At 45.6% G+C, this 14,300-nt stretch overlaps 1 protein-coding gene across 1 annotated transcript in view; it reads left to right on the plus strand.

Annotated features, from left to right (window-relative positions):
* HYDIN (HYDIN axonemal central pair apparatus protein) overlaps positions 1-14,300 on the plus strand; it is a 373,932-nt gene that overhangs the window by 295,289 nt on the left and 64,343 nt on the right. The window contains exons 44-51 of the mRNA XM_032486698.1: positions 3,480-3,617; positions 4,285-4,468; positions 6,210-6,351; positions 8,223-8,382; positions 9,258-9,872; positions 11,906-12,127; positions 13,094-13,302; positions 13,521-13,703. Of these exons, the coding sequence (XP_032342589.1) occupies positions 3,480-3,617; positions 4,285-4,468; positions 6,210-6,351; positions 8,223-8,382; positions 9,258-9,872; positions 11,906-12,127; positions 13,094-13,302; positions 13,521-13,703 (1,853 nt within the window). The remainder of the gene's footprint in view (positions 1-3,479; positions 3,618-4,284; positions 4,469-6,209; positions 6,352-8,222; positions 8,383-9,257; positions 9,873-11,905; positions 12,128-13,093; positions 13,303-13,520; positions 13,704-14,300) is intronic.

Genomic DNA, 14,300 nt, shown 5'->3' on the forward strand with positions numbered 1-14,300 from the left:
CTTGCTTTACCCAAAATGGCTGTTTGGTTTTCGTGAAGCTCTCCTAAAGCATGAACTCTCTAATGACCAAAAATTTAATCATGTTGCAAATGGGAAGAAATGTGTAATATGTCATGTAATGAAGATATTACCTGTAATATAAGGGCATTTATTTATAAATCACCTTGTTCCAGGAAAGCACCAGTAAGAAGTCCTGATCTTTTGAATGATAATTAATCCAACACCCTGGCTTCTCAGTTCCGTGGCCTCCTTGGCTACTCACTACCGTGGTCATATTCTAGACCTCATTAATCATTTCCCATAAACTGCAAGATCTCTAAATCACACATCCTACTTTCTGACAACCATCTTCTAACTTTCCAGATGACTTATTCTGGTAAGTAATTGGTCCCACTGAAACCTCCAATCCACATCTTCACTGTGTACCAAACCCCTTCATTTCCTTTCATACTCAGTTTGGATTCTTCCATCCCCACTTGCTCCCTGGCCCCTTCCCCTTCATTGCGCTCTCCAAGCAGAACTTCAGCCTTGGTGAACCCAATTCTCCACTTCCTCCATGTAGGGCAGCTGAACATAGCTGGAGAAAATCCCCATCCCTCCTGAATGGTCTTAATTTAAATTTAAGACCACAAATTTCAAGTGGCCTTGTTGGTCTGACCTAGTAAATTTGCCATCTATCTCTTTAAGACATTTATTGCTGTCATCACTCTCCAAGCCTCTAAGACACCTTCCTCTTCCTCATTCTCAGGTGATGGTCTCTCTTCTGGCTTCATGGAGGGTGCAGCAACAACCAGAAGACAACCACCTCTCTACCACCAAATCTACTAGCCAGACTTCTTTCTAACCCAGTGCTGTGCCTTCCCTGCACCTGAGTACTTGCCCCACTCTCATCCAAAGCTGATCCCTGTGCAAGTACACTGGACCCCACCCATTCTCTCTTACTCACAGGCTAAATTCCTGCAGTCGTCCCCATTCTCTCATTTGTTTTTCCCCATCTGTTTGCTGAGTCCTTCCTATCATCATCTATGCATGCTGTGTTACCTCCCATCTATGAAAATACTTTCCCATGACCCCAGGTTTCCCCTACAGGTATCATCTCTCAGCTCCTCTCCACAGCTATTCCTCCAAAGAACTCCTCGTCCTCACCATCCTCTCTTCTACCTATTCCAATGTGCCTTTGTTCTCACCACTCCACTGGCTACTCTTCTCAAGATCATTAACATTCATCTTGCCCAATCCAGTGGCCAATTTTCTGTCACCCCCCTCAAGGGACCTCTTTGGCAGCTGATGACCCCCTCCTCCTGGAAGCACTGTCTTCCCTGGGCTTTCAGAACTCCATACTCTTCTACTTGTCCATCTAACTCATTAGTGACTCCCTCCACTCCTGCAGCTTCTCCATCTCCTCCAGATTCCTAGTTTTTCTGAGTAGATGACCTTTTCTTTATAGACGATCTCATCCAGTTCATTACTTAAATACTTAAATATTTTCAGCATACCTAGGACTCTTAAATTTCTATCTCCAGCACTAATTTCTCCCCAAGCTCAGGTTCATATATCCAAACTCACATTAAATATCTCTATTGAATGGCTTAGAGACGTCTCAAAATTTATATGTCCAAAAATTGATACTTGCTTCCCCCTCCAAAAAAAGAAAAACAAAACAAATTAAGTCAATAAAATTGTTCTTCTCTTAGTCTTTCCTGTCTTTATAACTTCACCATTTTCCAACTTGCTCAGTCATTCTTTTTTTTTTATTTTTTTTTTTTATTGAGGTATAGTCAGTTTACAATGTTGTGTCATTTTCTGGTGTACAGCATAATGCTTCAGTCATACATGAATATACATATATTCATTTTCATATTTTTTCACCATAAACTACTACAAGATATTGAATATATTTCCCTGTGCTATACAGTATAAACTTGTTTGTCTATTTTATATATACCAGTCAATATCTGCAAATCTTGAACTCTCAGTTTATCCCTTTCCACCTCTCCCCTCTGGCAACCACAAGTCTGTATTCTATGTTTGTAAGTCTGTTTCTGTTTTATATATAAGTTCATTTGTCTTTGTTTTTTTAGATTTTAGATTTTTTTTAGATTATGTGAGTGATATCATATGGTGATTTTCTTTCTCTTTCTGGCTTATTTCACTTAGAATGACATTCTCCAGGGCCATCCATGTTGCTGCAAATTCATTATTTTATTATTTTTTATGGCTGAGTAGTATTCCATTGTATAAATATACAACAGCTTCTTTATCCAATCATGTGTCAGTGGACATTTAGGTTGTTTCCATGTCTTGGCTGTTGTAAATAGTGCTGCTATGAACATTGGGGTGCAGGTGTCTTTTTGAAGTAGGGTTCATTCTGGATATATGCCCAGGAGTGGGATTGCTGGGTCATATGGTAAGTTTGTTTTTAGTCTTCTGAGGAATCTCCATACTGTTTTTCACAATGGCTGCATCAAACTGCATTCCCACTAACAGTGTAGGAGGGTTCCCTTTTCTCCACACCCTCTTCAAGGAGTCATTCTTGATGCCTCTCTTTCTTTCACATCCCATCCCAAATCCTATTGGCTCTACTTCCAAAATATATCCTGCATCAGCCACTTTTCCCCACTTCCACCATGTCTGTCCTCGTCCCTGCCACTGTTATCTGCCTTGATCACAGAGAAGTATAACTAACCTTCCTACTTCCATTCTCGTCACCTCCTGCAGCAAGTAGAGCGGTCTTTTAAAAATAAAAAGCAGATCATTTGTCTGCCTAAAACATGCCAACAACTTCCCATGATACTTGGAATAAAATTCAGATTGCTTACCAGCCTACAAGCTCTGCATATTGTGGCCCAACTATGTCTTTGACTTTCAGCCTGAGCATCTTCCCCATTGTTCACTCCTCTGCAGTTGCACTGGGCTCTTGTGTGCTTTCCACATACCCACAAGTGCACTTGTGATGACAGAGCCTGCTGTTCCCTCTCAGAAAGATTCTTCTCTAAGGATCTCGTCTCTTGTAGCCACTGTCCAACTCTGTCATTGCTCTTTATTTCCTTACCAGATTATTTTCTCCCTTGGACTCATCATTATCTGAAATTATGTTATTGATTTGTATATTCTTGTGCTCCTTTTCTGTCTCCCCATTTGAATGCAAGGGCCATGTGGACAGCAATATCACCAGCCTTGTTTGTGGTTGTATCCCTGGTACTGGAGGTGCTCAATAAATATTTGTAGACTGAATTAACACATGTTTGCTGTTCAGTATGTTTACAAAGCACTTTCCACCGTGTTCCTTCTAGAGCATACAGTCATTGCTTAAGTGAGATAGGAATCTTCCATTTTATAATGCAATCCCCATTTTACAGATGAGGAAATGAGACCCAGGGAGATTAGATGATTCTCCTAAGGTCACATGGTTTGTAATTGTAGGAGTTGTTGGAACACCAAGCTGGATTCTAACTCCTGACTCTTCTCCCTCTTGATAGATTTCCTCCAGCCCTCTCCTCTCGGGGCCCACACAGCGCCGGCTCAGTGTCAGCGGCAGCATTGGAGGTGATACCGGGTTGGTGAGCTGCGTGCTCCCTGAGGAACTATTCACTCAGATCCTGGCCAAGCGCATACAGGTGCGTCCACCCACCTGCACAGAGCTGTAGGGCTCACAGGCCATCTTCATGCTGTGTGCTGAGATTCTGAGCCATCGCCCACCCAGAGCAGCTCAGACCCAGGGCCCTTAGAGAGAAGCGATGGGTTTCCTCATCCACAACAGTCATTTACTTGTCCTTTGGATGGCAGTTGTCAGACCATGACCCTGGCTCAGTCTGCTGCCTGAAGCCACTCACCTTGAAGGACCAGTGAGCAGAAGGTAACACATTAAACACACAAACACAGAGTCATGGCACAGCCCTACAGTGGTGTGTTAAAAATTATAACATGGAGCCATGAAAAGTTAGAAGTTTAGAGTGATGTTAATTGCTTTAAAAACATGTTTTTGATATGCTTAACATGTAGTTTTTTTAAATTTCTACAGAGACAGAAAAAATCCTTTACAAATATGTATCATAAAGATCTTTCATGACTGCAAAAATGTTTTTATTTTTCTCTTTTACTTAATAACAGCACCTTGAATTTAGCAGGCAGAAGGACAGCTGAATGGGATTTTCGTCTGGGCCCAGTAGGTCTGCAGAACCAACTGCGCAGCAGCAAAAGCACCAACAAGAGAGCCAGCAACTTTCTCCGTAGAGAACACATGATCTTGTGGCCACTTTAACCATCTTCGCTCTCTGGTTTCAGCTGAGTGACTGCTACCGAGGAGTGGTGTTTGACAGTCTCGATACGCTCTTTGCTCGGAACGCGGCTACCACTCTCCTCTGCCTGCTGAAGGCCATCGGCAACCGGGAGCACATTTACGTGCTCAACATGGCCCAGGACTTCACAGCCATGAAGGCCCAGGAGAAAGCCAAAAAGGAGCAAGAAGGCAAGGCCCCTACCCTCCGGGGCTGTCCTTCCCAAGCCCCCATAGGTCTTTCCTTTAAACAGAGCTTTAGGCTTTTTTAAATGCTTCTCTGCCATGATAACCCGTTGGGCTTACATGAAACTATTACATTTACCGTCTCATTGGTGCCCCACTTCTGCTGTGGAAGGTGGCTGGGAGTTCTTATTTCTACTTTGCATGTGTGGAAACTGAGACACAAGTAACCTGTTGAGAGATTAATAGAAGGAAGGATGGACCCAGCTCTTCTGACAGCAGGCACCTTCCTCTTTCCCTGACATCACACTGCATCCCTTCATCTTCTCTGTAACTACAGCCTCCTGAGGGGACCATATCACAAGTCCCATCCAGACTCAGATGACTGATTAGCTTGTTGGTTTTGTTGAAGCCTACTGGGAATTTCTTGTAAGACTAGAGGTGCTGATAACTTTACGAAACAATTTCTACCTTTTAGCCTCCTGTGTACTAGGCACTGCAGCAGACATTGTGTACACTTTAAATGTCTTTTTTTTCTTTTTCTTTTTATTGAAGTATAGCCTGTTTATAATGTTGTGAACTTTAAATGTCTTTAAATGACACTTTGGGTCATTTAATCTTCACAATAACCCTATGAAGGTTATTGTCCCCACTTTACAGATGAGGAAAATGAGGCTTAGAGATTTCAAAACTCTTGTAGATTTATATAGCAGATTAGTAAGGTCTTTGTAGCTCTGAACCTTTTGTTTTTTATGTCATTACACTAGTGGTCTGGAAAAAAATTTCAGTGATTGAAAAATACATAGCACACACACACACACACACACACACACACACACACACACACACACACACAAAGTAGTGTTAGCTTAAGTTCCCAATTTAGTCAGAAGCAGACCTAGCAAATCTTGGCCCCCAAGGGAGGAGGTGGCATTGTCCCTGGAAGGCAGAGTCCTGCTCTGGCCTGGACCTGGGATCTGTAGGGTGTGGAAGATGATTCCCCGTGGTCTGCAAATGGTTGTGTCACCTCCAGCACTTGGGTGGCATGTGTCCATAATGGGTAAAATCAGTGGGTGGTAGATTACTTTCCTGTTGCCACTGTAGCAAATCCCCTCAAACGTGGCGACTTAACAGATTTATTATCTTACAGTTCTGGAGGTCAGAAGTCCTAAAACTGAGGTGTTAGCAGAGCTACGTTCCTTTGGAGGGGAGAATCCTTTTCCTTGCCTTTTCCAGCTTCCAGAGGCCTCCTGCATTCCTTGGCCCATGGCCCCCACCTCGCAGCCCTCTGACCTCTGCTTCCATTGTCACATCTTCTCTCACCCTGCTTCACTGTCACATCGCCTGCTTTGACACTGACCCTCCTGCCTCCCTCATATGGGTCTCTGTGATTCTACTGGGCCCATTCAGATAATCCAGGATAATCCTCCCAACTCAAGGCCCTTAACGTAATCAAACCTCCAAAGTCCTTTCTGCCACATAAGGTAATGTATTCACAGGTTCTGGGGGTTAGGACCTGGGCATCTCTGAGGCCTCTATTCAGCCCAACACAGATGGAAACCAGTTTTGGAACTGAATGAGTGAAAGAAATCCCACCAAACAGTAGCAATGCCAGCTGTGGTATCAGCCACCTCTCACAGTCACAGACCATCCGCAGCCTGTTTCGGCTATCAGCTTAACTGCTGGCGGACCCTGCAGCCAAAGCTGGTGAGTGACTTTTCCCTGCCTTCCTGTCTACTCCTCCACCCAGAGCACAAACGCAAGGAAGCGCTTGAGAGAGAAAAAGAACGTCTTCAAAACATGGATGAGGAAGAATATGATGCCTTGACAGAGGAGGAGAAAATCATATTCAATCAAGAAGTTCAGCAGGCCCTCCAGGAGAGGAAGAGGAGGTCAGAATCAAGGGCTGGCCAGACCAGAAGCAGTTCCACTAGGAGCAACTTCCATCAGACACGTGGCCCGACCCAGAGACTGGGGACATCCCCCTGGGGGCAGCAATGGCCATGGGGACCCAGAAGGATGACTTTGCTGAGAGAGGAAACACATATTTTGCACATCCAGGGTGCTGGATGCTGTAGCCTTTCTGGGTCGCCATTCTCCTCTCCTTCCTTCTTTCTAGGGGCACCTGGGACTGGGAGGAAGGTTATGTAATATAATGGGGGAGGGGCTTCTGGCCCCTGTGCTGTCCTGGGGCTCCTGCTGGCTCGCTGGCTCCCCCTGACAACTGTCCCCTAGGTGTGGCTCATTAACCCCTGTGCTCAGGTGTCCACAGCTGGTGACCCAGGGCCACTCTCATAACATGGGCAGGGTGGTTTCTCCCCAGAACTCAGCCATTTCTCCTCCTTCCCTGGCTGCCATCTTGGCCTTTGGTGGTGCTGTGTATCCCCTGAGGTCTGACTACCTCTCTCACTTGATCCTCAGCCTGGGAAGTTCACCAGAGACCCAGGCTCCCAAGCCAGTGCTTCCAACCACTTCTGTGCCTAACCCTGGGGACCATATGGAAATGAATGGATCCCCTCCACATCACCTAGGAGACTTGGGCCACTATCTCAGGCTATCTCAGGCACAGGTGGGCAGTGGGACATATGTCCTTTCTGCCCTCAGGTCTTCCAAAATGGCAATGGAGGGAGGTTCTATTGCCTACCCTCCCTGGGATTCCAAACACAGGAAGGGGGCAGAGCCAAGATACTTGCGTACGACTTAATCCTTCTTCTTTCCTCTCCCTCCACCTCCAGACTCCTTCCACTGATCCCAAAAGCTCTTTTATGTCCTCTACAGTATGCAGTATGCAGTATACCTTCTCCTGCATGGTCCATTGTAAACATGCCCAATTCTCCAGAGGTATGAAAACCCCAGCTCTGGGATTCCAAAGGAATCACTTTTCTTTCTCATCCAGGACATTACTTTCAGGCATTCATCTCATGGTGGACTTAGAAAATGCAAATCTGATCCTCAAAACTCAGTAGTGACTTGTTTGTATCTCACACACACATACACACACACACACACACACACACACACACACACAGAGGAAGTGAAGTTATGATGAATCAGCTTCAGCGGGCAGAGCCACAGCAAACCAGGAACAACCAGGGGTCCCCAGAGGTCACAATAGATGGGTTTTGTATCTTCAGAAATGCTGTCTCCTCCACTCTTGTTTATACTTGGTGCCCTCTCTGCCATTAGCAGCAGAGAATCCATGGCTAAATCCACAGCAGGAAAGAAAAGAAAGAGAGGAGGAGAGGAATGTAGCTTTCAGCTCCAGCACCATGGTCCCAAGATCTTCCTGAAGGGCTGCTATTAACAACACCACTTCTTCTGGTCTGAATCTCAAACGTGACAATGTAGGAAGCCAGGCCTCATCTGCCCTGATAACATTACATTCTTTGAAAGATGCTTTTTTAAAGTGCTAACATTAAGCTTATTTCCAGGCCTTCTCTCACTCTCCTATGAAAGGAGATTGGAATAGAGACATACATTAGTTGAGTATCCCTCTTAGTTGAGCTTCAGTTAATTGGTTTTCCTGAAGGATGTTCAGAGATAGATGTGAGCCATCCTTTCCTCCTTTCCTTCTTTCTTTCTCATCCCTCCTTCCCACCCTTCTTCCTTCCTTCCTACTTACCAAGCTTTCTCTGGTTCTTTCTTTCTTTTTATACCCAAGAAAGCTCTCTGCCCCACATCCCCCGACTAGGCAATCCTAGGCAGGTGGGCACTCGGGCAGGAGGGGCTCTGAACTCAGTTTTGTCTGCCTGGTCTGATGCAGGGAGCTGGAGAGACTGGCAAGGGAGATGCATGAAAAGAAGCTACAACAGGAGCTTGAGCGGCAAAAGGAAGATGAGCTAAAACGGAAGATCAAAAAGCCAAAGCAGGGACTATTAAAGGAGGAGCCGGCCATGAGGAAACCTCAGATACCGAGCCGACAGGTAGCAGCCCTCATTCTCTCCTTAGCAAAAGTCAGGCCCAGATCTGTCCAGCACTGTAGCCAGCCAGTCAGGCTGGCATGCTTCTCCTGCAGAAAATGGACCAAATACTGTCCAGATTTTGTAGTGAAGCAGAAAGTAGAAGGAGAGGAACCTCCATTTGTTCAACACTTACTGAGTGTACAGTGCTGTGTTGTGCCTCACATAAGCCTGACATTTTGACATCTTGCCCACCCTTGGAAGTTCAGAGACAGGAACCCCATCTGAGGCTGAACAAGATGAAGTCAGACCGGTTGTGTCTGAACACAGTGCTGGCTCTCTCCACTGACCCCGCAGGCCCCTGGATGCTGCTCAATAGGCTAGTAGTAAAGATGTGCCTCTAGTGAGCCACCAAGTCAGTGTGTCCACCCCAGAGCTGAGCCTTGACAGTAGTCAGGGGAGGCGCTCCAGCCTAAGCGTGTCTTCGGGTTTATCAGCCACCAGGCTCAGCTGTCATGTCACTGCCCAAGCGGCTGGGATTGGACCATTACCCTCTGTGGCCTCTCCCCAGGAGAGGATTATTTTTGCTAATCTTTCCCTGTTGACCCTTCGGAACAGCAGCTCTCAACCAGCAGTGCACATCAGATTTGCTCTGCACCTTTTACAAAAAGGCACAGTGCTAGACCCCAGCCAGCTCTATGACAGGGAAGGACCACAGGGAGGTTATTTGGAGACAGGCCCCCACAGTGATTCTTAGGCACAGCCCTAGTGTATGTAAGAGTTGCCTGGAATCCAATGAGGCCCTCTTACAAAACAAAATGCCCTGTTGCCCTTCCTTATGTGATTTGCTCTCCCTTAAAGATCTGTTTTAAGAATATTTTATGTGTTTTGCCTTCTAGACACATACTTTTTCCAAACTAGAAGTCAAGTCAGACACAATAGAAAGAGAAGTGTCTGTTAGGGAGCAGGCAGTGGTGGAGAAGGAAGAATTGAACAAGAAGAGGAGGAACCTACTGGCAGATAGCAACACGCTTGGGTTTCCTCTTGCCCAGGAACAAGAGGACAGTGAAGGGGACCTCCCAAAGGACACTGAGAAGCAAGTGGCCCAGAAGTTTAAGACCTATGAGTTGACCTTCAAGGATATCCAGAACATCCTCATGTACTGGGACCGGAAGCAAGGAGTTCAGCAGCCTCACGCTGGGGCTGAGGACTTGGGCCACGATGGGGATGGAACTGACCAGCGCCAGGTTCCCTCAGGTGGGCGCAGAGGCCGCAAGGACCGGGAGAGGGAGCGCGCAGAGCGGGAGCGCCTGGAGCGGGAGCGCGCGGAGAGGGAGCGGCTGGAGAAGCTCCGAGCCCTGGAAGAACGCAGCGACACGGGAGAGGGCGAGGAGGAGGACCACGAAGGGAAGAAGGATCTGGGTGTGCCGTTCATAAACATCCAGACGCCCAACTTCGAAGGCTTGAGCTGGAAGCAGGTGCTGGAGAGTGACAAGCTTCCCAGAGCGGATCAGGTACAGACTCTTCTCCAGGATGGAGATGTAACGAACCCATCAGGTTGCCAGATAGCGATGAAGTGCTAATCGTTGGAAAGGTGTTTCAACATAAATCCTTATCCCCTTAATTCCGTTCATCTCTGTTGCTCCCTTGGATATAAGACGATAATGGCTATAAAAACCTTCTTCTGTGTGGTGAAAATCCAGAGAAAGTTCCACACATCAAAATTATACATCTAATCCGATTTAAAAGCCACCTGTACGGTTGATTTTTAATACTGACAACACTGTGTTATGGGCTGGCAAGGCAGGTGTACTCTGGGGTGAAGCAAGCACTCAACTACTCTAAAATTGCTTTCCTACAAGCTTCCCATAGTGACAGAAATTATACTACCAGATAGCTTTTTGTTCCTAGAAACAAAAGTATTGCATATCTAGAAGCCCTTTTGGCAGTGGTTTGGAGGGGATGGTCATTAGAGCCTTTTGTTCAGGGAAAAACTTTTTTCTGTAAAACACCAGAAAATAAATATTTTAAGCTGCCTGTCACACAATCTCTGTCCCAGCCCCCAATTATATATAAATGAATGGGCATGACTCTTTCCAATACAGCCTGATTTAGAAAAGCAGGTAGCTGGCCAGATCTGACTAGGGGACCACAGTTTGCCCACCTCTGGTTTAGTTTTTGTTAGAAACTAGATGCAACTTTAGAAGGTAGAGAACAGAGCCTGGCAGGTAAGAGTTGAGGAGAGGATAGGGCTAACTCCTCAAGAGGGCGGATTTTGTTGTGATGGAGCCTCGCCTTGAGTCTGGCCTGAGTGGTCCAGGGTGGGGCAGGAAGGGGCAGACGACAGCTGAGGTCACACAGCACCAACCCCTATCATTTTACAGTTCTGCCTCAGGTCAGCCTTTGGGAAGAAATCATTGTTATTTTCTTTTTCAAAAATATCTTGTTTTATACTCATCTTGTTTTATATTCCAGAACTATAGCCAGGATGATCTTCTTGCCTTGTTTTATACTCTCCACATTCCAGGCCATAGGTTAGCCTGTTGCTGAAAGAACTCCCCATGTCTAGTAATTTAATAAGGGGTACAAATTATTCCTCCTTTTCCTCACAGACATTCTAAATCCTGGGAGTTAACTCTAGCTACATATTAGTCAGGATATATCTTCAGCTGCCTGACTGACAGAATTAGAAACACAGGATTACATGAAGATAGTTACTTGCTAGGCCCCGGCCATTTGGTCCATAGAATGGGCACTCAAGTGGGCTAATTGTTGTGATGACAGCAATTAATCTAGGGATAGCATCCTTATTCTGAGGATTTTACAAGCTGAGAAGGAAGTTGCTCCTAAATTTTCAAGCCATCTTCTCGGGAGAAAGCATGTTCATTGTAAATCAGAGGAGAGTGGGGAAGTGCTGTAGGGATAAATTACCTCTCCCTCAAGTTTCTTTTTTACTTCTCTCTTCATTCCCATCTTTTACCCCATTCCTAGAACCTTTGCTTCTTTTTTTTCTTTGTTGTATTTGACCTGCTCCAAACCTAACTTTCTTTCACTTTCAGAAAGAATACTTAAAGATAAAAGAAAAATTAACAGGTGATCTGAAAATGGATGAAACAGCTTTATACTATAGACATCAGAACTTTAACAGCTGATCTCTTGAAACAGAGATTTTTTTTTTGAATGCCTACTGTGTGCTAGTCCTGTTCTGTATTGCCCTGGTTCCTGTCCTAATGGGCTTTATAGTCCAGTTGCAGAAACAGACAATTAAACAGTCACAGTGAAGTGACAAGGGTCGTGTTAAGAGAGGGAGCATGCAGCCCACAGCAAGAGCCCCAGCTGGGTCTGAGGGCCCAGAGGTCTGGAAAGTCCTGCAGAGCTGTGTCAAAGACCTTTCACAAGCTGTCCGTGACACTTACCTATTGCAGGGCATCTCCCAAGAATGTTGGGAGGGAGCCAGGAGGGTCTGACCACCCTGTGCTCACTCAGGGAGGCAGGTAGGGGTAGCCCACCCTCCGCACAGGAAACTCATCTCGGGCTTTTCCTTTAGATCCTTGACCTCTTGGGTCTGGGTTCCTCTGGACTGCCCATCCCACCGCCCGCCTTATTCTCCATCGTCTCCTACCCTGTGAAGCGGCTGCCTTTGGCCACGACAGAAATCCTGAAGCATTTCGTGTTTGTAACTCCACCATCCGAAGAGCTCTCCCTGATGGAGGAGAAGAAAGAGGCAGAAGCAGATGGAGATGTTTCAACCACCACAGGCTCGTCAAAGGTAAAGAAAGCAGTTTGTCCTCCAGACCTTGGCAGGACTTCAGACAGGCGAGGAAAGGAGATCTCCCTCCACTTGGCCAAAAATTGAGCCAGTGCTGGGTTTCATGCTCACCAAGTGTTTCCCCCTTCTCATCAGGGATCCTGCCTGAGCCTTTCCAAGCTGCACATTCCCGGGGTCTGACTCTTCCTCCTCCCCCAAGAGGAGACTGAAAGTGCCTGAGTCTTACCTTCCAACCTTATGAGTCTCCGTGGGATGGTTTAGGGAACTTGTTGAGTTACTCTGAAGCTCATCTGCAAGAAAAAATAAGTAAAGCTGGCTCTTTAAAAAAGATACTAGACTGCATTGTGAAACTAAGGTAATGCACACAGCACATAAGAATACAAGAATCAACAGACACAAGTTAAGGGAACACACACCACTAAAGAAAGGACAGATTATTAAAGAAATTATGAGAGGAAGATTAGATATTTTGGGTAAAGTCGTTTTTATCTCCTCTCTTGACACAATGCAGTAAAGTTAATTCCACCTGGACTGAAAATAAAGCAATCAAAATGAAATCAAGTTAAAGTGGAACATATATGTTATATATACAATGAATAGAATAAATCACAAAGAAAAATAGATTTTACCAGTGATATATAGAAGGTATCGATATTAACATTTATAGAGAGGCTTTTTAAAATTCCCGGAGAAGAATTGTGGCCCAAAATTTGAATCTCTCCAGACAGCCTCCTTCCCATAAACCATGCAGATCAGCAAGGAGTAAATAAAATCAGCAGCAAATAAAATCACCTGTAGGCCCTGCCATCATCTCAGTTCAGTAACAGAGAGCCCCAAACTTCAGTTTAATAAGTAAGTAGGAAATCAGCATCGAGGTCATAGCATCAGGGGGCAGGCCTTAGTTGAGCAGAGTCCAAATTAAAAAGATAAAGAAGGAAATAGGACCCTGTGCTCATTTTAATTAAGGGCCAGGAGGAGCAGACCACCTCATCTAAGTCAAGCAAACAGAAACTGAAAGAAAAAATGGATCAGACCCGCGAGACTCAGAAGGAGAAACGTCGCATGGCCTTCAACAGAAAGGGCCCTTCTGGAGGAACGTCTAGAACCATTGCTCCCCTGTTGGACATAGAGCAGAACAACTTCTCTGGGCAGCATTCCCAGGAAAAGTTCATCAGGTGGGCCTCCAAGAAGCCCAGGGAGGGGAGGCTGAAGCTCCAGATGGAGGGTGTGGCTGTCACAGCACTAGATGGGCACAGAGCCAGCCTGGCTGGGGGGCTCTATGGACTGCCATGCAGAACCTCAGCAGGACAGGAATTCTCCCAGGCCCCAATCTAGTTTTCTCTTGGCCCAAAGGAAACATTCTTGCTTTAAAAGGCTGTGTGGTTATTTGCAGGCTAAATCATTTCCGGTGGATCGTGCCCGCCAACAGTGAGGTGACATTGCGAGTACACTTCTCTTCTAATGATCTCAACATCTTTGACCAAACGTTTAACTTTGAGATCCTGGGAACTCGCCGCCAGTATCAGCTTTACTGCCGAGGTGTCTGCACTTACCCATACATCTGCCAAGACCCAAAGTAAGTGTATTTTACTTTAAAAGGAAAGCTTGACAGGTACTGCAGTTTTCCCCCATGGTACTTTGAACAAGGTGGCTCTTAATACAAATGGAGAACTGGGACAGCATCCCAGGCCCTCTTGTATCAGGCTCCAAAGTCTTGGCCATTGACTAAGACACAGGAATGACATGGTACCATGAGAATGAGATAAAGAGAATGCTAGCAGGTGTGAAGAGGGGGAAAACGTCTTCCTCTGGCGAGTTAGTTTGCTTATTTAACTATTGGGCAAGCTTAATCATTTTATATTTACTATAGGACTTTTTACCCCATAATATCAATATATGTGTGAATCTCTATGGGCTGGAGATTTTTTTCTGAGCTACTGAATCCTTGTACCACATAAAGGCACCTGGCTGAGCAAGGTAGGGGGACCTTTTGTAGCTTGTCCACCAAGAGGAGCTTTTTTGCAGTTCTCACCAAGGGGCCACATTGGACAGAGAACTCAATAACTGGTTAATATCCATGAGAACTTGTTTTCCATAGGATTTCTCAGGAATTTTTCTAGCTGGGCTGAAACAGGAAACGCAGATCTATCATCAGCCCTCACTATGACAGACA

The sequence above is a fragment of the Camelus ferus genome, chromosome 9, assembly GCF_009834535.1.
Source record: "Camelus ferus isolate YT-003-E chromosome 9, BCGSAC_Cfer_1.0, whole genome shotgun sequence".
NCBI classification, from domain to species: domain Eukaryota; kingdom Metazoa; phylum Chordata; class Mammalia; order Artiodactyla; family Camelidae; genus Camelus; species Camelus ferus.